The sequence below is a fragment of the Pempheris klunzingeri genome, chromosome 10 (genome assembly GCF_042242105.1).
Source record: "Pempheris klunzingeri isolate RE-2024b chromosome 10, fPemKlu1.hap1, whole genome shotgun sequence".
Taxonomy (NCBI): domain Eukaryota; kingdom Metazoa; phylum Chordata; class Actinopteri; order Acropomatiformes; family Pempheridae; genus Pempheris; species Pempheris klunzingeri.
Window position 1 is genome coordinate 20,233,648 of NC_092021.1, and position 24,900 is coordinate 20,258,547.

Consider the following 24,900-nt stretch of genomic DNA (forward strand, 5'->3'; position numbering starts at 1 on the left):
TTTGGTGTGTTAAAGGCACAGTCGGCACCTCAGTTATGTTTAGTAGCTGTGATGTATAAAGGAAGAGGACTGTATTCACATTTGGTTTGACACTGACATGTTATTTCTCGTTTGTAGTGTTCTGCAGCCTTTGGTGCGCTACACTTGGAAAAATAAATGACCTGCTTTCTATTCACTGTACAGAAACAATCTGAAAAGTCAACATCTCTCTTTGGTTGCAACATTATTCAGCCTGCGACACATTAAAGGGGTAAAGGGGTCGTCACTTATTCAAAAGGTCTCAATAATAAGATTTTATGCAACTTATCAGGAGCACCCGATGAAAAGAGGCATACTCGAGATTTTCCTCGCTGATTTTTTTATTATTTATGTCATATGCCAGTTATACTAAAAATCAAATCATGACTAATGTATCGTTTCAGGACTTTAAATACCAAAAGGTTTCCAAAGCAGTGGTCATGTGAGCGTCACAATTCATGTGATTGTTGCCACAACAAAGGAAACAGTTGCCTACTGAGTTGTGTACTGTTGTTTCCCCCCCTCAGACAGAAAAGTACCATTAAAGGCCTGTACATATTCCACAAACACAGAGAAATTTGTTCTGTCTTTCAGGGCTGCGAGAAAAAAATGACGTCATTCTTTTCTCGCGGCTCTGGTTTGGGAGTTCTTGCTGCTTGTTCTCGACACATCATCTGGGCAGAACTTTGTTCTTGTGTGGTGTCCAAGAACTATTGTGTGATTGGTCAGAAATTTTAAGGGGGCGTGGTTAATGCAGAAAAGCAGAAATGTTGTCATTCCCTATGAGGACTTCCCAGGAGTTCTGCACTCGAGTTTCTCGTGAAGTATGAAATGTCCTGGCCAGAACGAACTTTGTTCTTGTTCTTTCCACCTCGAGAAAATGAACACATTCCTCTGTGTTAATAAAATCTCCAGGCCTCTCTTGGCGTTTGTGGTCTGTGTAGGATCTTTGTCAGATCAACACATGCTTGGATGGGAAGCTTCAAGGAGATGTGACTAATCTGCATTTCAAATTTTATCTGAAGATTTTAAGATAATTTCTAAATCTAAACATTCACTGTGACAGATCTAGTAGATGTTTGGACTCAGGATTTATGGGACAGAGTGGGAAATGTTAAAATGCTCAGACTCTATATAAACAGATGGACAGGAAACCACCAAAGACAAACTAATCCAAGAAGGCAGGAAACAAGCAGGTTTACAAGAACTGAGGCTGAGCCGCTGAGGGAACAAGGGCGCAGCAGACAAACCGGGCAGATGACTGCTGCTTATGAGCAGGTACATGCAGGACATGTACACGCCACGTGGCTGATTAGGAAATGAGGGGCAGGTGATTGCAGGTGAGGATCTGCTGAGTGGAAAGTTAGAGGCAGACAGAGACCACCGCAGATGTAGAAGCAACAAGAACAGGAGAAAAATGTTATTTATTCTCCAGACTTTGGTTACAGGCAGATGAAGGTAAAAACATAACTGGCTGACTTGAAACACGATGAGCAGAAACAAGAGTTGCAAATATCAGGATACACTGACCAGACACTGGCAAGGCACCATGGGAAACACATGGGGATTCATTCAAAGATAACTAATCACAAGAACAAGACACAGCTGGAGAAGGCAGACGCGGACATAAGGGGGGAAACACAATGGGAGAGCAAACGAGACAAATATAAGACAGGTGTGCAGAGGGAAAAAACCCAGAAATAACTGAACCAAGTAGCATCGCAATGTCCACAGACAAAACATACCTGTATTAAATCTATTATATCTATAATAAAAAAAAAATTTGTACACAGATCTAGAAAAAAAAATCAAGGGTTTTGCTCGCAGCCAATCACTGCAAGTGTTCTTGATTTAAAAAAGAATAAATGAAAAAAAAAAAGCAAAATCTTCCTATTAAGTGACAAAAATCAGTTATTGGACAATATTATGTCGGTTTGTCAATATGGGGAACATCTTTCCTATACAAGTAATCATGTGATCCATTTCTCACCTACAAATATGGACTACAGCTGCGTTAATTTACACATTTGATGTTTTCTTTCCACCACAGGAGTCTACTCAACAGCATCTAAAAAAAAACAATGTGTCAGATGATGAAAGCCCTGCGTTGACGACTGGGACAGACCGGTGTCATCCTTGGATGTTGTCTCCGCCTGCTGATGTTGACAGATTAGATGTCTACGCGCAGAGGACAGTCAAGGACAGTGTGACGTGTTCGTACTGTCTGTGGTTTTCCATCTGCTGTTATGGTGGTTGTGCTATATGACGAGTTTGCCCCTTTGGAGTGGACCTGTTTAATAATGGAGTTGATGGTTCCAGTTTCCAGTTCAGTGTCACCTCCACGAGAGGTCAATATTCAGTGACACTGGAGCTGTGGCGGTTGCCATTTTTTCCTCATCAGTAGTGATGGTGTAACGAAAAAACAATCTTCTCAAACCTCATGTATTTGCGGCAAGGAATAACTGAGCAATGTAAACCAATGGACACAGAGAAAACGCTGTTTAGTTAATAGATTTAGAGAAATCTCAACGATCAGTGAGGGGGTTATTTTCTTAATCTTTATTTTCGTATATGCATCATAAAGAAAACACAACTACAGTGATTTTTAAAAAACCAGGTGAGGCTGAAGCAGCAGCAGTGAATTGAATAAGCGTTTGTGTTATTGCTCACTTTCCATTTATACAAGGAATATATGTTCACTACTTCGTCAACAGTTACATAAACTCTAAATTCCCTAACGAACACGCGTTATCTGTGTCTTGTTAACAGGGTTTAATGTGAAAACAGCATAATTAAGAAAAAGTAAAAGGTTTGTGGAAGGAAAATAAAATATTGCCATATAAAAGGACCAATAAAGGAAACCAAATTGCAGATATTTTGGATATTTTGTGCCTGAAAAAGTTTAACACTGAGCTAAATTGACAGATGTTCACAGGAAGAGGAATTTTTACAAAATCTTCAAAAACTACATTTGGCGAAATATTCACAAAAAATAAACAACAAAATCAACAAATCTAGTTCACCAAATCATCTAATGATATGTTATGAGGCCATGCTGGGATGTGACAGTATAGGTGAGGTATTTTGTATTTGCGATAAGACCAGAAAACAAATTAAGAAACTTTTTTTTTTAACATTTTTGTTCATTAAATGTGTTTTCTTGTGGGAATATTTTAAGGCTTTGTGTCTGTTTTATTTATTTGGACAATAAGACTTTAAGAATCTCCATAGTTATATAAAGTTTTATGAAGAATCTTTGATTTTAGTTTCTGTATCGGCTTCGAGTTGTCGGCTATTTGAATGAAGAATAACTGTGATCACTGTCTGAAGATAATGAGGCTCTTTAAGTGCCACTGAACCAAGTAGACACACACACACACACACACACACTTATGTCCGTCTAGTGTGACAGTACTGCCTCCCTCTGGTCTATTGAGACACTACACAGACTATATGAGTCAATGAGAACAAGTGATCGGGATTTTAGGGCATTTAAGGGCATTTTTGAACATATTACTTTTCTGTCATACTGCATTTACATACAAATCCACTCCAGATGTTTTTAAGGCATAAAAAAGCTTCTGCTTTAAATGATAATTTGGGTCTGATGTCTCCCTCTCTCTGAAAATATTCCAGATTTTTTACAGTTGGACTAAAATGTCTCCTACTTCACTGAGAAGTTCAGGTTTCCACATCACAGTCATGTGCGTGAGCTGCATGTTGAATAATGATTGACTTGATTTAAGGTGAGAGCACATGGAAACTTTCTCCCTTCAGCAGATGAATGTAAAAAAAAGGGGGTTAGGGTTAGGGTACGATACGACAGTCTGCACGGTGAAGGTCAAACATCCCTGTGAAGTTTTTGAGTGAAGGGTGACTTTAAATGAAAAAGTCTGACCCAAAATTGTCCACATGCAGATTTTTTAAAAAGACGCAAATATTTTCTGCAACAAAATTGGGGCAACAGTTTCCCGTGATTTGAAAAAGAGTTACAGGTTTGTGTGGTTTCAGATTTTCAGCCACTAGGTGGAGGGCTTCATCTGTACTGAGCTGCAGAAAAGCAACAAGCTAAAGCATAAAATATAAAAATGAAAAACTAGGTTTCCAGCAAATCCATAAAAAAGCGGTAAATGTAAAGCTCATGGACAAACATCAGACCAAAACCAATCGCGGCATTGACTGGGAAGGGATCAAAATCATCGATCGCAGATCAGTAACAGCTGCAGTGAGATCACATTTTACACTGGAGGCCATCCGCTAAAAGTTAGTAAGAGGACGCTACTAGAGTTAAGATTTTAATAAGTCAAATCTTCCTTCAGTTTGGCCTTACTTTACCCATTAGAGCTACCTGGTTAACAGAATGTAAAACCATAACACTTACAAGGCATTTTTAATGATCAATAACCAAAAATTCATGTACTTGTGGTAACCTAATTACATTGAGTAAGAATAATCATGTCTGGAGAAAGTAGGTCTATAAAAGGGTAAAGCTGGTGTTTTTCTATATTGTCTTGATATAATATGGTCAACAAATCCTGCTGGTCTCTGTTCATCTTTCACATGTACAGTAGGCCTATTGATATACTCTGTTAACTGTGTCAAAATAGAATCATTCAGTTATGTTTAATGCAGTGAAGCAAAGTAAGTTTGTCGTGTAATTTCAGCTAATTTAGACTAAACCGCAGGTGTTCACGTGCTGCCTCTTGGTGTTTTCTTCCACTTCTTCGAAGGGAGTCGGTCACAAAGACTTTGGGTCGGACTGCGGACATTCGGACGATGAGCGACGCCGCCTCTCATCTGTGGTGATGTAGTTGAGGAGGTCAATCGCTGTGGCGACTCCGAACACCGTCTGCCTCCGACAAGCCGACCCATCTGCCTTATCTGGACAGAGACAGGAGACTGTGGTTACACTGAAGGAGATCAGGATGAACATTCACGACAGCTCTTTTCAGAGACTGTAATTCACTGTAATTCATGGACAAAGAGAAAAATGTGTTTATCTTGATTTGTTAGAATGAGTTTCCTAAAGATAAAAGATCTTTTTGCACTATAATGAAACAGCTGAAATGCTTTAAATTAGGCCAGTGTTTCCTGGAGCCCCACTGCCCTTCCTGGTTTAGACGTTTCACTGCTCCAGCACACCTGATTCAAATGAATGCGTCATCATCAGGCCTCTGTGGAGCTGGATGACGAGCTGTTCGTGTGAATCAGGTGTGTTGGAGCAGGGAAACATCTAACACATGCAGAGCGCTGGGCCTCCAGGACCAGGGTTGGGAAGCAGTGATTGATGCTGCGTTCACACGGATTCAGGCAGATGGTAGATGGCTTATCATTTCAGTGGACGAGAGCAGGACGGTAAAATTGTGCAAGACCGTCAGAGAATATCGGCAATGGTGATGGTAGAAGGCATTACTGCCCTAAATTAAGATATTTTAACTTTTTGCCGTCCTATGTGACAGAATTCCCAGCTGGATGTTAAATAGTCCCTCAAAGAGAAAACATAAATAATGAATAATATACTGAAAAACAGCTAATGTGATTTTATTTCACATATTTTACTCCATTTTTTGTCAAACTGTCAGTTTGTTTGATGTTAGATTGCCTGAATCCATGTGAATGCAGCACTGAGATTTTTAGCAACATGCGTGGCTACCACAGCAATGATTTATGTCCTTCATTACTTTAAGTTTAAATTTCAAATGTCTACTACCAGAAATGATATATTATTACAAAAATATTACAAAAGTATTGTTGTTTTTAAGCACAGATAAGGCTAAGAAGTTAGATCAGCAGAGCATCTATGATCCCGACCACGTTCCCTCTCCTCACTTCCTGACACATAAGTCCTGTCTTCAGTTAAATAAATAAAAATAGCCAAAGAAAAAAAGTAGTTTCTTACACTGGGTGTGATCGTGCACCACCAGGGCAAAGTTTTCTGCTTCGAGGATCCGTGACAGCTTCCCCAGGTTGTCTCTCAGGTGAACCTTAGAGCATTAGATTAGATTAGACAAGCGTGTAAACATCCTAACTTTGAATCCACATACAGTTTGTATATATTCTGTACATGCGACCAAGCACTGTGTCTGTTTCTACTGACTGACCTGTTTGAAATGCTTGCAGAGCACCTTGACGACAGCATCTGAGGGTTCGACCTTCGCCGCCAGTACAGAGGACAGAATGGTTCCCAGAGTCACCATCCCCAGGATCTCACTGTGAAAACACACACAGAGGCAGCAAACACCTCATCACCTGCTGATCCTCTACTATCCGTACTAAAGTATCTATGTTTGGATAGTGGAAATGTCACTGCTTGTCCCTCCACTGTCATTCATCCTCCTCATGCACATATATACAACAAAATATACAAAAGAACACAACATTTTAACTATGCACTACTAAACAATTAACAATAAAGTTTAAACTGAGTCTAAAGAAAAACTGTAAAACTGTTAATGATAGAAATGAACAGCACACATAAACCTGGAAAATACAAGTCAGTCATATTATCTGTCTTTAAAAAAGAAAGGTTCTGTGTATAATTGGAGGGGGTCCAAGTGAAACTAAAACTGTTCTGAACAAAATCTGAAAAGTTCTGTCGGCCATTTTGCATGCACTTTTGAGACGGTCTTTAACTTCAGCTCCTTAGTTTCTTGTCTTCTATCAAACGAGGCTTCAGTGTCGGATTATGAGGTAGAAATAACACCTGCCGAGCTTTAACCCACACAACAAATTTGGTGACACCAGGCACAGACAGTTACAGATACTGAAGATGTACTAATAGACATGATTTCCTGTGGAGATATACCCCGACTCGTCGACGACTGGGGCCTGGTCGAACGCTTTCTCCTTCAGGATCTCGATGGTTTTCTGGCAGGACACGGACGGAGACACAGTGAGGGGGGCAGACAGGCGCAGACACTGCACAGTCATGTCCCACCACCTTAAAGACAGAGTGAGCCATTAGGTCATTTAACTCTAATCTATGGTCCGGATTAGATGCCCTGTTACACCCTCAGGGACTTTCTCACCATGGTTTGACGTCCATCGGCTCCTCCAGGCTGAGGAAGCCCTTCTCACACATCCACTTGTCATTCAGGAACTTTGACCTGGAGGAAAAATAGACAGAAATGAGCTTGTACAGATGACAAAACAGAGAGGGGGTGTCAACATTTGTCAGCTTCTACAAATTTGTGGAGATAATCACTTGGCAAAAAAAAAACATTTGAGCCCGAGAGCAAAAAGCGAGACAGCCGCAATTTGTCCATTCACGCCTGTTTCAGTCACGCAGTATAAATGATGATAAATTCACTTTCGGGCCAACGTGGATGTGGTGGCTGAATGTTTATGGTAATGTGCTTTTACACATGAGAGGTAAAAATAATCAAGATTATTTTTCTTATATATTTCAGTTTTCTTTTATTATTAGCAGTTTTTGGTCACAGGTTGGTTAGACTCAGGTACCTAAACTACGTTGTTAGGCTTAGGAAAGGATAGTGGTTTGGTTTAAAATGATTAGTCACATATAAATATAAGCGGCACGGTATATTAGACACAAAATACACTCTTTGAACATACACCCAGGTGCAAAAAGCATCTACAAAAAAATAAATTGGAGAATATTTGAAGTCAAAGCAAAGTGGTTGATGTATAGTATTTTTTTCAACTTCTATTTTTTATCTTAAATATTGATAATAATAATAATAATAATATATTAAATATTGTTTGAATAGTTCAGCAGATCTGTCTCTTACATGTAGTTGCGGACAGAGTCGGCCAGGATGATCACACAGCGCTGTCCCTCCTCAAGCGTCTGAGCCATCTTCATTGCTGCCGCCACGGCTGAGCCAGAGCTGCCGCCTGCGGTGAAACAGGCAAATTATTAGACACAGAATTCCAGTGAAGTAATACAGACGCTGTTCAAACAACCGCATGACCGGCGCGTTAAAATTTACAATATAAAGAAAACCTGAACTGTAACACTTGGTAAGTGAACTCACCGCACAGAAGACCCTCCTCTCTGATCAGCTTGCGTGACATGGTGAACGTCTCCATATCAGTTGATTTGTACCACATGTCAACGAGCTGCATGGATTTGTAACAAATGATTATGGATCAATCACAACAGGCTCTGTGCGCAGATAAAAACTTATTTTACATGTTCAAATGTACGCATGCACAAACGCACTCACAGATCTGTCCAACACTGTGGGGATGAAGTCATATCCGATGCCCTCCACTTCGAACGGAGTCTTCTTTTCGTTCGTCTCTTTTGATTCAAGCAGAACGGAGCCCTCAGGGTCTACGGCAACTATCTAAAAACAAACAGCACAACAGAGTTAAGACTGGAAACGCTGCTGCATGAGGATTAAAACAGCACCACCAAGCTTAGTAATGTTTGAATGAGCAGAAAATACATGCATGGCTGCTGTTAGGAAGAAACACTAATAGTTTATGAGCTGGAGGTGAAATAATCCACTCCCTGACTTCAAATAGACTGCCCTGAAACACAAGTACCTTCACCTGTACATTGCATGTTCTCTCTCTCTCTAACCATGTCCACAGACTCATCAAAATAAAACACATTCACAGAGGTTCTTTATCCCAATCGGGTGTGTGTCTTGCCTTGACATTGGGGCACCTCTCCTTCAACTTCCGAGCAACGCCGGTAAGTGTACCGCCTGTGCCAGCTCCAGCCACAAACATGTCCAGTTTACCTGCAAGGAGGAGCACATTTTCTTTTCTCATCTGGAAACGGAGATTCATTATTGGATAGCAGCAAACAGTTATTGGATGCACACAGCACGCACTTTGGAGTCAAGCCATGAATATAAATGTAAGTAAAAGTAAAATATTGCAGACAAAAACACAGTTCCTACAGCTGCTCATCTTCTCTAATTAGCACATTATCATGCTTACGTGCTAAACTAAGTCAGCGAACATGGTGAACATCTGTAAAACATGTTGGCATTGTTATTGTGGCAACAAGCCAATAATTTCAAATAACTTTAGTTAATTAACTAACTAAAGGGATGCTTCAGGGATTTGCTGTGCTTCAAATTCAAACTGAAACTTCCTCTCAAGTCAGTGTAACCACCTTCCAATAAAAGCTTAAAATATAGTACTTTAACTTCATTCTTACTGTTTTATTTCTACTCTAATGTGCAGGAGTAAAGAAGCTACAGTACATCGTATGGACAGCACTGTGTGTCAACAAATACACTTGAAATGTCAAAAAGAAAAAGAACCTTGAGCACAAACCATCACACTGCTCCAGTATCTCCTCTGCTGTGGTATCGTAGTGAGCCAGGGGGTTGCTGGCGTTACGATACTGGTCGAGGATGTGCGAGTTGGGGATCTCACTCTTCAGACGCCAAGCCACACGTACGTGAGATTCTGGTGAATCGAAAGCTGCAGAAGTGGGTGTGCGCACTATTTCTGCCCCGAGAGCTCTCAACACATCCACCTAAAAACACACACCAAAGATTTGACTTGGACAAGTGCTTCACGATAAACTGATGAGAAGGTGTGATCACTAAAGGAGCTGCGTACCTTCTCCATGCTCATCTTCTCAGGCATGGTAATGATGCAGCGGTAGCCTTTCACTGCAGCTGTCAGGGCGAGGCCGATCCCTGCAGGCAGCCACAGGAGGAGGATTTATGCAACTTACCATGTTTCTTTTTTCTGTTATTTTTATATATATATATATATTTCTCAGGGTGAAATTGCTCTGTGTTTCCCCCCCCCCCCCAAATGATTCCCTGTGAGGTACCTGTGTTGCCAGAGGTGGGCTCGATGATCGTGTCTCCTGGTTTGAGGATCCCGGCTCTCTCAGCATCCTCCACCATCCGCAGGCCAATCCTGTCTTTCACGCTTCCTCCTGCATTGAAGAACTCGCACTTGGCCACTGAACACAGTTGCACATCAGAAAATACTGTTAGTCACTGCTAGTTTTGTAAATAATAAATGTCATGACTTTCAGAGTCCTGGTGTTGTGCATGTTGGCTCACTGTCACACTGCCATGACTTAACTGGGACACTTGAATAGATCAGAGCCACTCTTAATGTTATTAGATACATCTGAGCTTTTCTTACAATGACAAGTCAAAATGTCTGCTGTGTTCAGGGTTATATAATGTGTGCACTGAACTACATTTTGGCAATTTCAGCCAATTAAAAGTGAAAGTGAAAAGAGACATGTGTAAAGTAGATTAGAAAAGAGGACCGAAATGAACTAATTGTGGACGTTTCATTTGGGAAGTGCAGGGTCGTCCAAAGGGCGTCCATACACAAACCCACAACTCTGCAGGTGCACCAACACACCTGCCAGCTACTACAAATTTAGGGCGGCTACAGTTAAATCTGGAGCGATTTAAGGGGGTAATCCCTGCCACGTGAAAACCGTGAAAGTATTGAGTATAAGGTCCTTTGTCTCATTAAGCCATGGGAACAACCCAGAATTTCTCTTTCATCGGCTGAAGTGCAAGAGGGCTTTTCTTAAAAAGCTTAAACTGATGCCTCTGACAGGTTTCATCCTCACTGAACCCAAAAACCTCACTGGGCTGCCAATACGAGACTGGAGGAAACACTGGGCAGAAATTAAATGAATGCTAAATGTAGCAGCACCCTAAATTATTTCATTTTCAAATGTTTCAAATGTTTAATTTTTCATTTTCATTTTAACTGTGATTTTGCTTTGCTCTGTTGGCAAAAAGAACAACAAGTCTTTCACCGTCCATGGGAGCCCAATGCCTGAGACAAAACCCCAATAGTCACACAGTTGGCAACATAAGGTCACAAGCTACACGATACCTTAATGTTCCCTTCTGAACAGCGTGTTTCTTTTTTGTAAGGAGGAAACCAATAGGGACACAGCCGGATCAACAGCCCTTAATAAAAGAAAAGACACCTCTTCCACTTGCACATATCAGTTTAATATGTTTGTCTGCATGCCTTATTCCTTGAAAGAAGTCTTTCTTAGCCTTGCACCCAAAGATGGTGTACCAGGTAAGACTTAGCTGCAGTCACATCCAGCCAACACTTTTCTCTGTCCCACTGAACACTGAACACTTCTCAACTTTCTGGCTTTTCCAGGAAGGCGAACAATAATGCTGTTGTTAGGATTGTCCCTCTTTTCCTGAAAGGGGGAAAACAAAATTTTACACTCAAGTCTCCTGTTCATCTTCACTGTGCCATTTGCGTCTTTAGTTTTCAGCATTAGAAGTATGCAGGCAAGATTCAATTTAGGATTAGTGTGTGACAGCTAGTCGCGCTTCTGCACAACCTGTGTGAGCAAAAGGTAGCAAACCATGTGCAGCTCAGAGCTGCAGGTGCCCTGTCCAACTCATGTCCACTATTACTATAAGTGCATGACACACAGATTAATACAAACTCATGGACAGTGAATTAGAAATAATGCCATAAGGAAAGCAAAAGCATTTCCTTTTTCAACTAGTTAGCAACTATAGTACCAACTTCCCATTTCTTTTTTGCAGGTCTTGAACTTCTCAAGGGTGTACCAAGCTCCCAAGAGGTGTGCTGGGATTTTAGGCCAATTTAACATAGTGGCCAAACCATGTAATTAAAATAATGGCATCATTCATGTGACATGGATATTTTTGTGTCACAGCCCTGGTGAAATGACCTGTTTCACCATCAAAATTTGATCCATTAGGTCTGGTAACATTTAGAAGGTATATTACACAATACATTATTAAATCGTAGTGGATGTTAGAGGTGCTAGTTTGTTTGCTCTATATGTCCAACAGTGCGGCAGGACGGACGCCCATGTCCAGAAAATCGGAGTCATTCTAAACCCACAAAGTGAACCTTTTTTGGCGTCATGCGCCATCGAGCAGCTTTTATAGGAAGGAACCAACCAACCACCAACCCTGTGTCAGACAGACAGTTGTCTGTCTACATCCATGGGGTGAATGTTCAAAAAGGCACAAAGCTAAAATAATTTTGTACAAAGATGTCGTTTCTCAACGATGCATCTTACTGTTGCTGATGTGAATATGATGTGTGGGCGTGTGTGTGTCACATATTAGCTTTGCAGGAATTACATGAAAGCTTTTACTCACATATTTCACACTTGAGTCCGAACTCCTTTGGGATTTTGTTCAAACGAACCAGAGGTGTGTGTCCAATTTTCCCAAGGATGTTGGGGAGGATGCTGGTGACCTTGGTGCTGTGATGGACGGAAGAAAAAAACACCCAAGAACAAACTCAACATCTGTAAATACAATACATGGTTACTTTTACCTCATAACAGTTTGGTCAAAACATGACTATTTACGCTAAAAGTTTCCTGTGAAGACTTTTTTTTAACCACGATTAAGGTTATGGAGCAATGTGTCTATGTTTCGATGTTTTATTTGCTCTTGTGCATGAGGGCTCGTGCAGGTGATACAACACACACTCCAGCTAAAGGTTCTGCACTATTTCACTGATCAACAGGTGGCGGCAACATGACACACAAATGCACCAGCACAGGCAGCGAAGAAGGAGAGTGCAATGAGTCTGACAGAAACCTCCACTACAGGATAGTTTTCTTGCACTCGATGCTTTCAGGCTTAACTGGAACACACATCAGACATGATGCATACTGAACAAATCATTGCTCACTCAACTGCATTTGTATTATCTGCTATTCAACCCTAACCCTAACCCAAAAGCACTTATAATGAGCCACAAATTAGTCAGTGCACTCTTTTTGGTAATTGATGTATGCAAATAAGGCAAGCTACTGAGTCCCAGCAAAGTGAATTCAAGGTGATGTTTTACTCCATCACCCTGATCTTTTAGGCTCGACCAGGTGGTGTAAGGTAATAAAATTTCTTGTTTAAATGTCACAGCTCAGTTAAAAGTAGAGACGTCCTGGGTGTGTTTGTTTTATATTTAACATCTGCAGCCACGTTATTTGTTGTCATTTGTGTCTCCCTCAGTTTAAATGCTGTCTGTGTCCAGGGGCCTATTGTCTCATAATTTGTTCAGACGTACATGTCACTGCTTCCGGCATTAATTAATTCAACAACAACCACTGATTAACTTTCCGAGCTGTCATTAAATTGACTCTTACCGTGCTGGGTGGCTATGAGGTGACTCTGAAATAGGTGCACCCAGCCTCCAGGTACATCTGCTGGGCAAATCAGGACGGATCCAGTTCATCTGATCAGCACTCACTTCTTCGTTCTCCAGATCCCTGTCACCGGTTTCACCACTCTCCACCTTGAGACAGTCATGTTTTCCATTTGCAGATAACCTGTGACCACTGGTGACAGCTACAGCGTCCCCAATCACACTGGAAGACTTTTGACACTGACCGATGTCGGCACTTATCGGGGTAGCTGTGTGCGGGCAAAGAGTAGGAACATCTTCCAAATGTGTTGTTTCAGAAACAGAAGGCATGGCTCACCTGCAGGGAGATGAGACAGGAAAACATAATAGAAACCATCAAATGGTCATTTCCAAGTGGTTATGTTCAATTTTCACTGTTGGTTAAAAAAAGAGGAAATTGCAAAAGCAACAGAAAAAAACATGTTGTGGCTAAAACTGGATTTTTATTGATGTTTTGCCGATTTGGGGGCCACAGGGCAATTCTTAAGCACAACATGGCCATGTTAGCGTCATATAAAACAGGCAACGGGCACTGAGCAACATTATCATTCATTTGAAGCCTTTTTCCTGTCCAAATCCAATATTCACTCTTGTTTAAGCTCTGTTTTGGTCTCTTTGCTGTGTATATATGACTGTGGCATTTAACATAGTTATTTATTTGTTAGACTGAAAGGAACAAACAATAGGCCGCAGAGCCGGTCTCCTCATCACCATCATGAACTCACCCTCCAGCACTAACGTTAGTCAAGCAGCGAGATCATGTGCTGTGGGGGAGTTGCCCTGGAGCAAAGCTTTAAGGGAGGGCGTGGGGTATTTAGGGTTGGCTACTAATCTAGCTTCTCCTGCTAATTTCTTCTGTGTTACAGACACTGCCTTTAAGTAAAAGTGCTAATACCACAATGTGAAAATACTCAGTTACAAGTAAAAGTATCATAGGTCAGTGCTGTCCCCACCAGGGGGGTCACAAGATAAATCTAAAAGGTCACAAGAGGATAAATGGAAGAAGAAACAAGTAAAAACTCAAATCAGTTTTCATTCTTCTGACTTTTGTGTAATCTCTACTTCTTTGTGAAATATTGGATAATTTTAGACCTCGAACAGAAACGTCTCTTTGCTGGAACTGCCAACATCTGAAATGTGACGAGGAGCTGCGACTTCACACTGGTTTCTCATGAGAGGCCACAAGCCAGAAAGGTTTGAATCCATCTTTGGAAATGGATTCTATGAGCTTATCAGCTGTTTTTAATGAAAAATTCTAATATAATAAAGTAATTACTGACTACTGCTGTTGAATAAATGTAGTGGAGTAAAAAGCAGAATGTTTTCCTTTAAGTTGTGGTGGGGTAGATGTATGAGGTAGCCAAAAATGGAAATATTCAAGGAAAATACCTTGAAATTGTATTTAATTGTATTGTTGTGACTGCACGATCTTTGTCTTTGGGTGCCAAACTGGCAGGCCATCACACAGCGCCCACTAACGGCAGCAGCTGCCTCCAGTCTGGTGGGACGTATGTGCAAACAGACTGAGATACCATTTACGAGTCTAGTAATGAAAGAAGCAGCTGATTTCATGCAGCAGCGTCGGTTTATAGCCACTATTCATCAGCCACGGTCCTTTTCCTTACATGAGGTGCTCACAGATATCACAGCTCGTCACTCAGGGTGGGTGAGTCCTGCTACAGATAAGCTACCTCATAAACGTGGCTGATCAGCGCTGCCTGAAACGCTCAAGGCTTGGTGGGCGAATCACTCAGGAGCCACAGAGGGGATCCACTGTGGTGAGATAAAATGAGATGCGTTATCTGTCAGTCTAGCACTCGGACAGATAACACGATAAAGACTCACAGAGGCAGGGCTACTGAAAGACATTAAATAATCAGGAGATAGGAACCCACTTACCAATGAACAACAAACAATGGGTGAATAATAATGATCAAAAATAATCAAATAAAAAGTTACCAGCTCTGGCAGAACGAACGCTGAACAGAATTTAAAGTTTTTTGTTTGGTGTCCTGTAGGTAGGTTAACTTTGATGGAACCAGTATCTAATGAATGTGTCAGGAGATTAGTACAATGACACTATCTGGTTCAGAGGTACTGCTAAAGTACATTATTACTCATTAGTTCTTGTTCTTATCTTCTCACAGAGAGAGCTGGTGTTCAGAGGTCTTAAATGCAGGAGCACAGCTGCTCTTTTTTCTCTCTGTCTTTATTTTTCCACTGGATTTGTTACCAGACGTTAGCGGACCGCCTTCAACAGGGCAGGGAGACACGAGGGAGTCCCAGTAATATCCTGTTTTAGAGGTCTTGTGCCTGATATACAGGGAAATATAATGGGCTGTTTTCACAGCAGACTTTTTGACTTGTCACCAGTAGGAAAAGCACAGGTGTAAGTGTCCCGCACACTAAACAGAAATGGCACTAAATAGCACTCAAATTAGTTAGTAGTATCAAAGGGGAAGCACTTTTGGTGCTATGCAGAACCTTTATTTAAAGTAATACATTTAAAGGTGCTATATAGTACCTTTGTCCAATGAAAACCAACTAAACTTAACTAAGCTGAAGAACCAGTACGGATTCTCCTAAGAACCATATGAGGGATTAACATGTTCTCTGTATGCAGTGGTGCCATAAAGAACCTCAGCCATCGCTAACAACCACTGAAGCTCGGCTGAAGAACCACCATTCTTTGTCCAGCCATCATAAATTCAATTTAATCATTTACATCTGTGATTTTCTAATCGTGACAAAATGTCATTGATGTTGATCAATCAATTTGGTTATCACCAAGAATTAATCAGCAACTATTTAACTACAAGATCAATCACCTTTAATTATCAACAAATACCAAAAACTGTCCAGTTTCAGCTTTGAATCAAACTATTTGAGTTTGTCACCTTTATGGACCAAACGACAAATCAAGTAAATAATTCTAATTAGTTTACCTGTACAGTCATTACATTCAGCCCCAGAGTGAACATGGGAGTCATTAAAGCCCACGAATGATTATTTTATTCGGTAAATTATTACTTTTATGTAAATTAACATTGTTTGACAGATGGAACTAATCCAAGCAAACTTCCTGTTCATTAGTTCCTTATGTAACACGTTTTTAATTTCATATGCATTCGGAAAAGTCAGTCATAACTGAACTGCGACATTGATGAATAGAAATTTAATTAAAAGCGAATGAACAGGTCTGTCGGTGGGTCAATACTGACGCACTTTACAGCCGCTCAGCCCTTATTTCCGCTTCTTTAAACACAATAAAAGTTAGTTATAAAAGACTTATAAATAAATAAAATAACAACAATTTGAATTCACATTAGAATCCAAGCGACGCAGCAAAGGTGAATTTCTTTTGACTCACCTGTCTGTCAGACAGCAGCAGCTGAGCTCAGCACCGACCTGGATCCCACCCGGACAGACAGACAGACCGGACCAGCCCACTCCTCAGTTTAAATAACCTGTGCCAGGCCCCCACCTCCGGACCAGCTCTCTTTAATAAGAGCCTGAGTTACAGACAAACCGTCCGTTTGTTCCTTCACTGAATAAACACCAACTACAGAGTAAAACAGTACTCACAGCGCATAATGTTTTCTACATGTGTCAACTGGTTCATTATCACAGAGGGATTTACATGTATGCAGCTTTTTAATGTAGCTGATTAAGGTCCAGCCAGTTGGAGGTATTTTTCTATATCTGCTACTGGGCAGTGTAGGAGCTATTTATTTTCTTTATTTAGATGGTATTCATTACTGCTAGTGCTTGGTTTTGTTCTGTAAGAATTGGACAGCACCTCAGGTGCTTATAGGTGGGCGGTATAGGACCAGCATGCACCTTGTCTGACCTTTGGTAACTTTTTTTTCTCTCTGTGGACAGTGGGCGTCTTCTGCCTGCTTACAGTTAATTACCAAAAGTGCATCTGTGGCCTTTTGACTTCAAGTTTTAGCTGTAGGATTAATAAAACGAGGTTAAAAGTGAAACGTGTACGTCTGAAACATGAAGGTGCAGATAATTAAAGTAGTAGTACACTTGTTATTTGAACCTGGATTGTGTCGTGTTAACAAAAAAAAATACGTGGTTGTTTCCAAAAGTGCAAAGACCGACAGAAATTAATCTTTTTGTTCCCTTCTGTTTCGGGTGACCGTGTGGTCAAAGTCCAGGAAGGCTTCCTGCTGTTATCTGTATCTGCTGAAGTAGTCAAGATGTTCCTCTGTAATAGCAACCTGTGACAACTGTTAAACTTAATGTGGAGTTTGTTATTCAACTAATTTCAGTGCTCAGTGTGTGCGTTTAGTTCTTACGGTATTTCATCAGGAGAAGGAAGCCCGAGGGTGACAAAAGCTAATGCTATGTAATAAGACAGATTCAGTCACGTTAAGTAAAAATGTTAAATTTAATGAGGTGAGTCACTTTCAGAAATCAAGAAAAAAAAACAAGTTCATCAATGCTGTCACAGCTTCAACATCGGGTACCTTAACAATATGTCCTAGAATAGATCTGAAGGGTACGAACTTAAAAAAAGACTGGGGGTGGTTACAGGGAAGGAAGGACAAGTAGTCATGGCTTGTGTTTCAGAATCGTCCTGAACGCTCTCTGTCTCTGGAGCGACGTCTCTCGTGGTCACGGCCGCCTCCGCCTCCGCCACCTCCTCCTCCTCCTCCTCCGCCTCCTCGACCTCTGTCCCTCGAGCGAGATCGCCTGTCTCTCGATCGAGACCGAGACCTGTGACGGCTGTGGAGGCGAGGAAGGAGAGATGGTGAATCGTTATAAAACACTTAAAACACTGGCAGGCTTGGTCGAGCACCAGAGTGTAAAGGTAGCGGATGTGTGTCTGTACCTCTTCCTCCGACGCCCGTAGAGCTCTCTCCTCAGCTCACGCGAGATGGGCTTCAGATGCATGAAGTTGCAGAAGCCACCACGGGTGCATTCCCTGCGGAGAGAGAGAGGGCGACTCAGGGCAGTTAGAGCAGAGCGAGAGAAGACAGAGTGGCAGAAGAATCACATCACACACAGCTGCAACAGCCAAGCTTAGGTGTACTCATATGGAGAGATCATCTTAGAAACAAAGATGTGCAACATACTGTAGATACTGTTAACAGCTGAGACTTTGGTCAAAAGCTTTACGTTGGAACCTATAAATCACAGGAGATATGATAACAGCCGTGTTTGAGCCTGGGCTGAGTCTGGGACAAAAAACAATATTGTATAAGCTGTAAAACCGGCGAGTGCTACATAATAATGTTAAGACAATATAAGATTTGATAATTAACATATTAGACATGGCTTATGTTTGTTTTTGATTACACATAACATTCATTAAGGTATTATAAAATCATATGAAAGAAAGTGATGAGTATTTCATCAGTATTTTAAGTCAACTTCAAAGTTCATCTGTACATAGACTGTATATAAAGATGGCTGACATGATGGCTCCCCAAAAGTGAAGCCAAAACCATAAACTGTGGAGGCCAAAACGTCTCCATCGCCCCCTGGTGTCTGGGTGCAGGATAGGTCGTCAAACCAACCCCCTCTATATTAGCCAATGGGACATGGGCCAAGCAAAAAATACAAAGTAGCTCCTATGACACTGATGGATGTTCAAGTGTTCATTTTTCTGATCAGTTTGGATTTAATTTGTTATTGGATGCAATAAAAAGAGGCTCCAAATCCAAACCAGCAAAAGATGGCAGCAGCTGTATCTGGGATATTCTGGCTTCATTCATGTACTGTGGAAGGAAGCGAAGACGCGTCGTTCATCTTTATACACAGTCGGTGGTAAAAAAAAAAAAACAGACCGATTTCCTGCAGATTCCATTTAACGACAATAACTTCATCATTGGAATATTTAAAATTACCCCCCCTCCTTTATTCTAACCATAACCATCAAAAGTAGCATATTAAGTAAGACTGTGTAGTTTTCTAACAAACTGCTGGTAAGTCACAGCTGACTGCTGCAAATATCAGACACCATCTAAAATGACCGTTAGCAGCTCTGTCTCCCTTTGGATAACATCAGAATTTAAATATACAGTATACACAATGTTAGCTGTGAGAAATCATTTTGGAGATTGACAAGCTGCTGCTGAATCCCTGACTAAAATGAATAAAATGTTAATTATCTATTATTATGTTGTGTGTTTTAAGTTTATATGCTCCATCCTATCCCGCAGCACTCACCCCATTTCATACTGGCGACAGCAGGCTTCTCTAAAGTCTGTGACGGGGGAAAGCTCCGCGTGGATGGGCTGTCCGTTAAACCACCGGTTGTTCAGGTCTATCACAGCCTTCTCAGCATCCTCTTCATAACGGAACTGCAAGGAGCCATCAAGAGACAGACAGAGCGTATTGGAAGAGAAAATCTCAGGCTCGGGATCCAGGCTGGAAACTATGGGATGTAAGTAGCAGTGACGCATGCGGCTTTTAGACCTGAGACCCACCTTCACATACACATTCCCTACTAGGTGGTCCCCGAGGTTGTCGCATACGTTCATTTCCTCCACCTCACCGTACTTTTCTTCCATCTCTGTGAAGACCTCCTGTGAGGATGGGAGAGGAAAACGAAGAGTGCTGTCATGTATTTGAGTACTCATTGCAATGTTATGTTATAGTCAATTATAATAATTGTTTCACATTTTGGGAAATTTGCTTACCTGCTTTCTGTTGTACAGTTATATGAGAATATTGATATCGCTCACAATAAATATGAAGGTACAGCCAGCAGCCAGTTAGCTTAGCACAAAGACTGGAAACGGGGGGAAACAGCTAGCCTGGCTCTGCTAAATGGTCACAAAATCCATCTACAGTACCACCACCTTTAAAGCTCGCTAATCATTGGTTAATTATTCATTATTACAATCTATTCATCTAATTCTCTACCTGTTAGGAAATCAGCATATTTCCCAAAATGTCAAACTATTCATTTAGCTATGTATATTGTGAGAAATTGCTTTTGGAGAATAAAGCACAAATCAACACAGTGGACTAGCAGTGACAAACACAGGCACTTTTACCCACATGCTGATTAGCTAGAGACTTCAAAAGCAAAAGCCATGCCATGGGCAACACGCCGTTCATTGATCTTGACTGATTAAACCACATCTGATTACATATATTATTCTTATTTCGTTTCTACCACTTCATGGCTGACATTTCCTTGAATCTTTTTAGTACTCACGTTAAAGAAAAGTAAATAACATTTGGTGCATTCACATACACAAAATAGCACCACCACCTAAATGTGTTGTTTTAAAAGACACAATATGTACGTATGTATGTATATATATGTTAAATTACCCAATTTTTATCATATCATCAACAGCTATGTTCGTTTTATCTGATTTTGAGGAGGAATTCTTGAACTATTTTCTCAAAATGTACCAGTGGCAAAGTGGTGTGGTTGTGGTTTGAGGCAGAGCAGCACTACATAAGACAATCCTCAGAGAGGCATGAGTTACCTCAAAAAACTCATCATAGTGCTCCTGCATCTCCATGTCACTGATGGCACCTGGTGGTTAAAACAGAGAATGATGTCAGGAAAAACAAGACAACTGTCATGGATACAGTTCATCACTTCTGCACTGAATTCTCAAATACAGCTTCAAATACAGTTTTTTTTGCTTTCAGTAGGCAACATTTACATTTTTTACTGTACAATAAATAAAAAAGCCCCCACTCCGTTTAAGCTCTGATGCTGCCTAAACAGGGGGCTGATGGGGGAAAGAAAACACTTACAGGTCAGGCCATCAGCAGACTGGGCGCTGTTCTGAGGGTTACGGTAAATGTTCAGCAGGGCAATTGTCTGAAACACAAAAATGTTAATTTTAGGGGTGATTTGTTTTGATTTGACCTGGGTATTCAACCTTAGCGCTTTCTGATAGACCAACATGCATCAATGGCACAGATAATGAACACCTGTCAAATACCAATAATTACAAGAAAATAACTTTGTACGGTACAAAATTCAGATTTCAAATTCAGACATTCAACAGATAACACGCTAATTACATGTTTATCTGTACATTATGTCACAATGGTATACAGTAACTTTCTAAAATAAGCAGGAAACCTAATAATAAAACCCCACCTATGTCATTTATTTCTTAAATTAGCATCTACTTTCTTGAAACTATATTTGCAGACCCAACACAAACTAGTACACACAAATTGTAAATAATAAAGGTAACCAGAAAAAGCACAAAGTTTTCAGTGATTATTTTATTGTAAATGCTACTGTGATGTGAAATCTGAGTTTCTTCCCTGCACTACTGTCTGTGTGGTATTATTAATCGGATTCAAAGATGGGTATGAGATATAACCAGGGTGTGTGGATCAGTTAAACCTACAGCTAGTTCAAGTGAGGTCAAGTAAAATTTAATTGCAGAGCCCAAACACAGAACATTAAATGGCAGACGTAAAATATATCGTCTTCCAGCATCTTTATTAGGAATCTTTGGAACAAACAAAAAAAATCATTCAAATCATCATCATTACCTGACTGAATGTCGGCTTATTGTGTAGTCTGGAGCAGCGGTCGCCATGTCGACAGGCACCAATTTTAAAATAAAAAGAGCAGTTGACCCTGGAGAAAAAGAGATAATAAAGCAGATGTGATACACATAAAGTTCTGTAGTTCTGTCTAAGGTCTCCTCCTATTGTAATAAACAATTATTTTCAGAATTGATTCCCCCTCTAGGCATTTTCTCAATTAAATCAATTACCAGTTTTGTTAATAAAATGTTAAAAGATGGTGAAATATGCTGATCAAAACTCTCCATGGCATATTCCTTTTGCAGAAATAGTTGGGTTGAGCTAGACCAACATTTATGCTTTTTAAACCAGTGAAGCAAAGAAAAATAACTATAATAATTTAATTAAAAGGATGACCAGTACAATAAAGCACTATACTATGACCCAGACTAGGGCGTTAGGTAGTTAGTTTTAAGGTTTAGTGTCTAGATTTATAGTGTAAACTAGACTTTAGTGGGAACACATTATGAACTGTTGCCTAGATTGAGCTGGAGTTAGTGAAAGGATAATGAAAAGTCCAGGTGTTAAAGTAGTAACAGCACAACGAGTTTACCGGATGTACTGAGCTACAGATGGTCTCATTCATTACCGTTACTTTGAATTCACTTCTCCACACTATAATTATTTCATTGATATTAAACGTTTTGGGTTAGGGGACAGCTTCCTTATTTAATCACAAAGAGCTGAGCTTGTCTCGCCGTCTATCCGAGCATTTCCCACTGAAACAAAGACTTCTGTGGGTCTCGGAGAATAACTAGCATTAGCTAACTCGAGGGTGGATGGTAGTTAGTTTGTAAATCATGGGTTTGATTAGGCAAGCGGTTCTGTTTAAGTCCGAAAAATAAGAGGTTGTGACTGTGATTTTCTGGCCACCCCCGTACTGTTGAGCAGCCAGACACATGCATGAGCTAGCATCGCAGCGCGGTATTTCAGAGCCGTTAGCTAGCTAGCATTAGCATTAGCTGTTAGCCAGTTGCTAAAGCCAGTGTAACGTTACCAGCTACAGACTTAAAGACCCCGGTATCTGTGCTACACGTTAAAGCGGAGTTCAGGGTGACATTGGTGACTACAAATGCTTAACAATCGACTGAATTACGTTAACTACTTACTTATCTTTCTCTGTCCCAAAAATGGACGCCAGGTACTCTGCCATCTTGGCTCGCCTGTGTTGAACCAGCAGCAGCAACAACGACTACACTTCCGCCCAACTCCTTCACAATAAATGTATAATCCTCACATCAAACCTGCAGCTACTAACACAATCTGAATATTTGCACAAAAACTGCACGAATTACATTAATATTTGACAGTTAATTAGATTGGGCATTCTAATGTTATCAAATACGATAACCTTGGAGTAAACATGTAAATTAATTATATCTAACATACAGTACTGAAACATTGTTAACAATGAAGCTTTTGTTGCCACTATTGAAATTATGTATTCAGCTGTGTTGAGTCCATAGTTTGCTGTTATCCTGTGCTGTAAAAATACTTATGTTAGTGTACTGTTGCCCATTTACACTGTCATTAATTTTTTTTTTTAAATAAAGGCCCTGAAAATCAACCATACCTTGTACAGTGGTGAAATCTTATATGGTTAATTAAAATATTTCTATTAGCCTGCTCTGCCCTACTATTATCATTTTAGCTGTAATTATTTTAGAAAATAAGCTATCAAAGCTAAACTTTAAATTCATCTATGAAAGTTGTTCTGCGTCAGTTATTCCCAAACTATCATTAAGATTATGACAATTTAGAAGAAGATATCGATTGATATTCTTTCATGTGCAGACTAATGGGTTAAAGGTGTCAAGTATTTCTCAGATATCCTATTCAACTTTTTAAATAATGCTTTAAAAATTCCTTTATTTTGAAGGCAGAGAAAGCGGAAATAATCGATCAATCCGGTCATTTCCGCCGCGACACTTTAGAAATAAGAGCCTTTCATACTGTACACACTTTCGGTCAAACAGCACACACAATTACATTTGACCAAAGGCCTGTTTGCTCAAGTTAAAAGGAGAGCCAAGAAAATCTAACTTTTAATTAATCCACGTTGAAATATATTTTAATATAAGTGTATAATTAAGTTACACCATGCAGGAAATTATTGGTTATAATTCTGCATTTTAACATGGTTATTTGTCCGAGATGAAGTATTTATGTTGGCTGCTGCCATTCATTGACTGTAGGGGTGTGCTGTAAAGGAGTGGCACCAAAACAAGGTCCATTTTCTTATTACATTAATTGTTCCTTTGTTAAACTGAGAAAACTGTAACCTGAGTGACGTGGCAGCTACACTGTCAGCATTTTTTCATTAAAACATTAATTACACACATTTTCTTAAGATCAACATGGTATTTCTAAAATTACTTTAAATTTTCATTTCATGAGTGTAGTTTGTTTTATTAAAAAAATAAAACTAGTGATCTCCATTAGCAACATTTTGAAAGAGAAGTCATACCTGACATGCAGTTATTAAAGACACAAACAAGACCACTTTGGTTTCACTGAGATATGTTTATTTAGTAAACTTGACATATTTGTGTATTCAATTCAAAGGAAATGTGCTTAAGAGTTAGAAAAATGACTGCAAATCATTTACAAAATAACATCATCACATGTACAGACATTGGTTTGTGCTTCAGATGACATTTAATATCAGATTAACAGAAATGCGACAATACAAACCTACCAATAAGTTCAGCAGTCGGAATAGAGCAAGTCAAGAGAAATGAAGAGCTTCGTGGCAGACAAGCAATGCTTGTTTTGTCTTTATTAAGAACTTGTTTCACTGAATATCACTGTTTGCTTAGGCTATCCTTTAGAAATGACCGGCCACAATAAAGTGCATTAACATAACCATCACATAGTCTTTACTCAACACAATTAGCCTTATTGCAAACCAGGGCTCCACACCTTCACCCCATAGGGACCAGGCTGTCTGTGTCTGACAGGCATGCACTGAAATAGTAGGGGTCCTGCTGCATTTTCAACGTATACTAAGGTTCTGTATTGTTTTAATACCTTTAAAATGTTATGCACGCATGGTGCATATTCTTTAATAAGAGGAAAACCGGCTGCTTGAATAGAGCAACACAGCCTGATTTTGGTCCAGGACCCCTTTACAGTTCTCTGGTAAATATCTAAAATTGCTTGTTTCAAACTACTTACCTAGTTTTACACATCTTTCTCACGTTGGTTTTTACTCATTTACTGGGCTTTCATTAG

General features: G+C 40.1%; 2 protein-coding genes across 2 annotated transcripts; both read right to left on the minus strand.

The window, feature by feature from the left end:
• Positions 1-4,406: 4,406 nt before the first annotated feature.
• cbsb (cystathionine beta-synthase b) lies at positions 4,407-13,425 on the minus strand. Its single transcript, XM_070838054.1, has 14 exons — positions 13,097-13,425; positions 12,099-12,205; positions 9,788-9,922; positions 9,568-9,647; positions 9,277-9,481; positions 8,641-8,732; positions 8,208-8,330; positions 8,016-8,100; positions 7,770-7,875; positions 7,047-7,124; positions 6,824-6,958; positions 6,120-6,228; positions 5,918-6,002; positions 4,407-4,899 (listed from the first exon to the last, which is right to left on the minus strand). Exons 1-14 carry the CDS (start codon positions 13,423-13,425, stop codon positions 4,757-4,759), a joined length of 1,812 nt encoding a protein of 603 aa, XP_070694155.1. The 3' UTR covers positions 4,407-4,756.
• Positions 13,426-17,514: 4,089 nt separating this feature from the next.
• Positions 17,515-22,841, minus strand: u2af1 (U2 small nuclear RNA auxiliary factor 1). Its single transcript, XM_070838035.1, has 8 exons — positions 22,776-22,841; positions 21,631-21,718; positions 20,872-20,938; positions 20,595-20,644; positions 19,578-19,676; positions 19,318-19,451; positions 17,978-18,070; positions 17,515-17,871 (listed from the first exon to the last, which is right to left on the minus strand). Exons 1-8 carry the CDS (start codon positions 22,817-22,819, stop codon positions 17,712-17,714), a joined length of 735 nt encoding a protein of 244 aa, XP_070694136.1. The 5' UTR covers positions 22,820-22,841; the 3' UTR covers positions 17,515-17,711.
• Between the last annotated feature and the right edge of the window lie 2,059 nt (positions 22,842-24,900).

What these genes read in the sequence shown, in the direction of transcription:
- cbsb (XM_070838054.1), bottom strand. Translation starts at nt 13,425, where the DNA reads ATGCCTTCTGTTTCTGAAACAACACATTTGGAAGATGTTCCTACTCTT. An exon ending in AGAAGATGAGCATGGAGAAG is followed by an intron (nt 9,482 to 9,567) that starts GTACGCAGCTCC and finishes GTGTGTTTTTAG; the next exon opens with GTGGATGTGTTGAGAGCTCT. An exon ending in AGAGGTGCCCCAATGTCAAG is followed by an intron (nt 8,331 to 8,640) that starts GCAAGACACACA and finishes GTTTGTTTTTAG; the next exon opens with ATAGTTGCCGTAGACCCTGA.
- u2af1 (XM_070838035.1), bottom strand. Translation starts at nt 22,819, where the DNA reads ATGGCAGAGTACCTGGCGTCCATTTTTGGGACAGAGAAAGATAA. An exon ending in ATAAGCCGACATTCAGTCAG is followed by an intron (nt 20,939 to 21,630) that starts GTAATGATGATG and finishes TTTGTGTTTCAG; the next exon opens with ACAATTGCCCTGCTGAACAT. An exon ending in TGTCGCCAGTATGAAATGGG is followed by an intron (nt 18,071 to 19,317) that starts GTGAGTGCTGCG and finishes CTCTCTCCGCAG; the next exon opens with GGAATGCACCCGTGGTGGCT.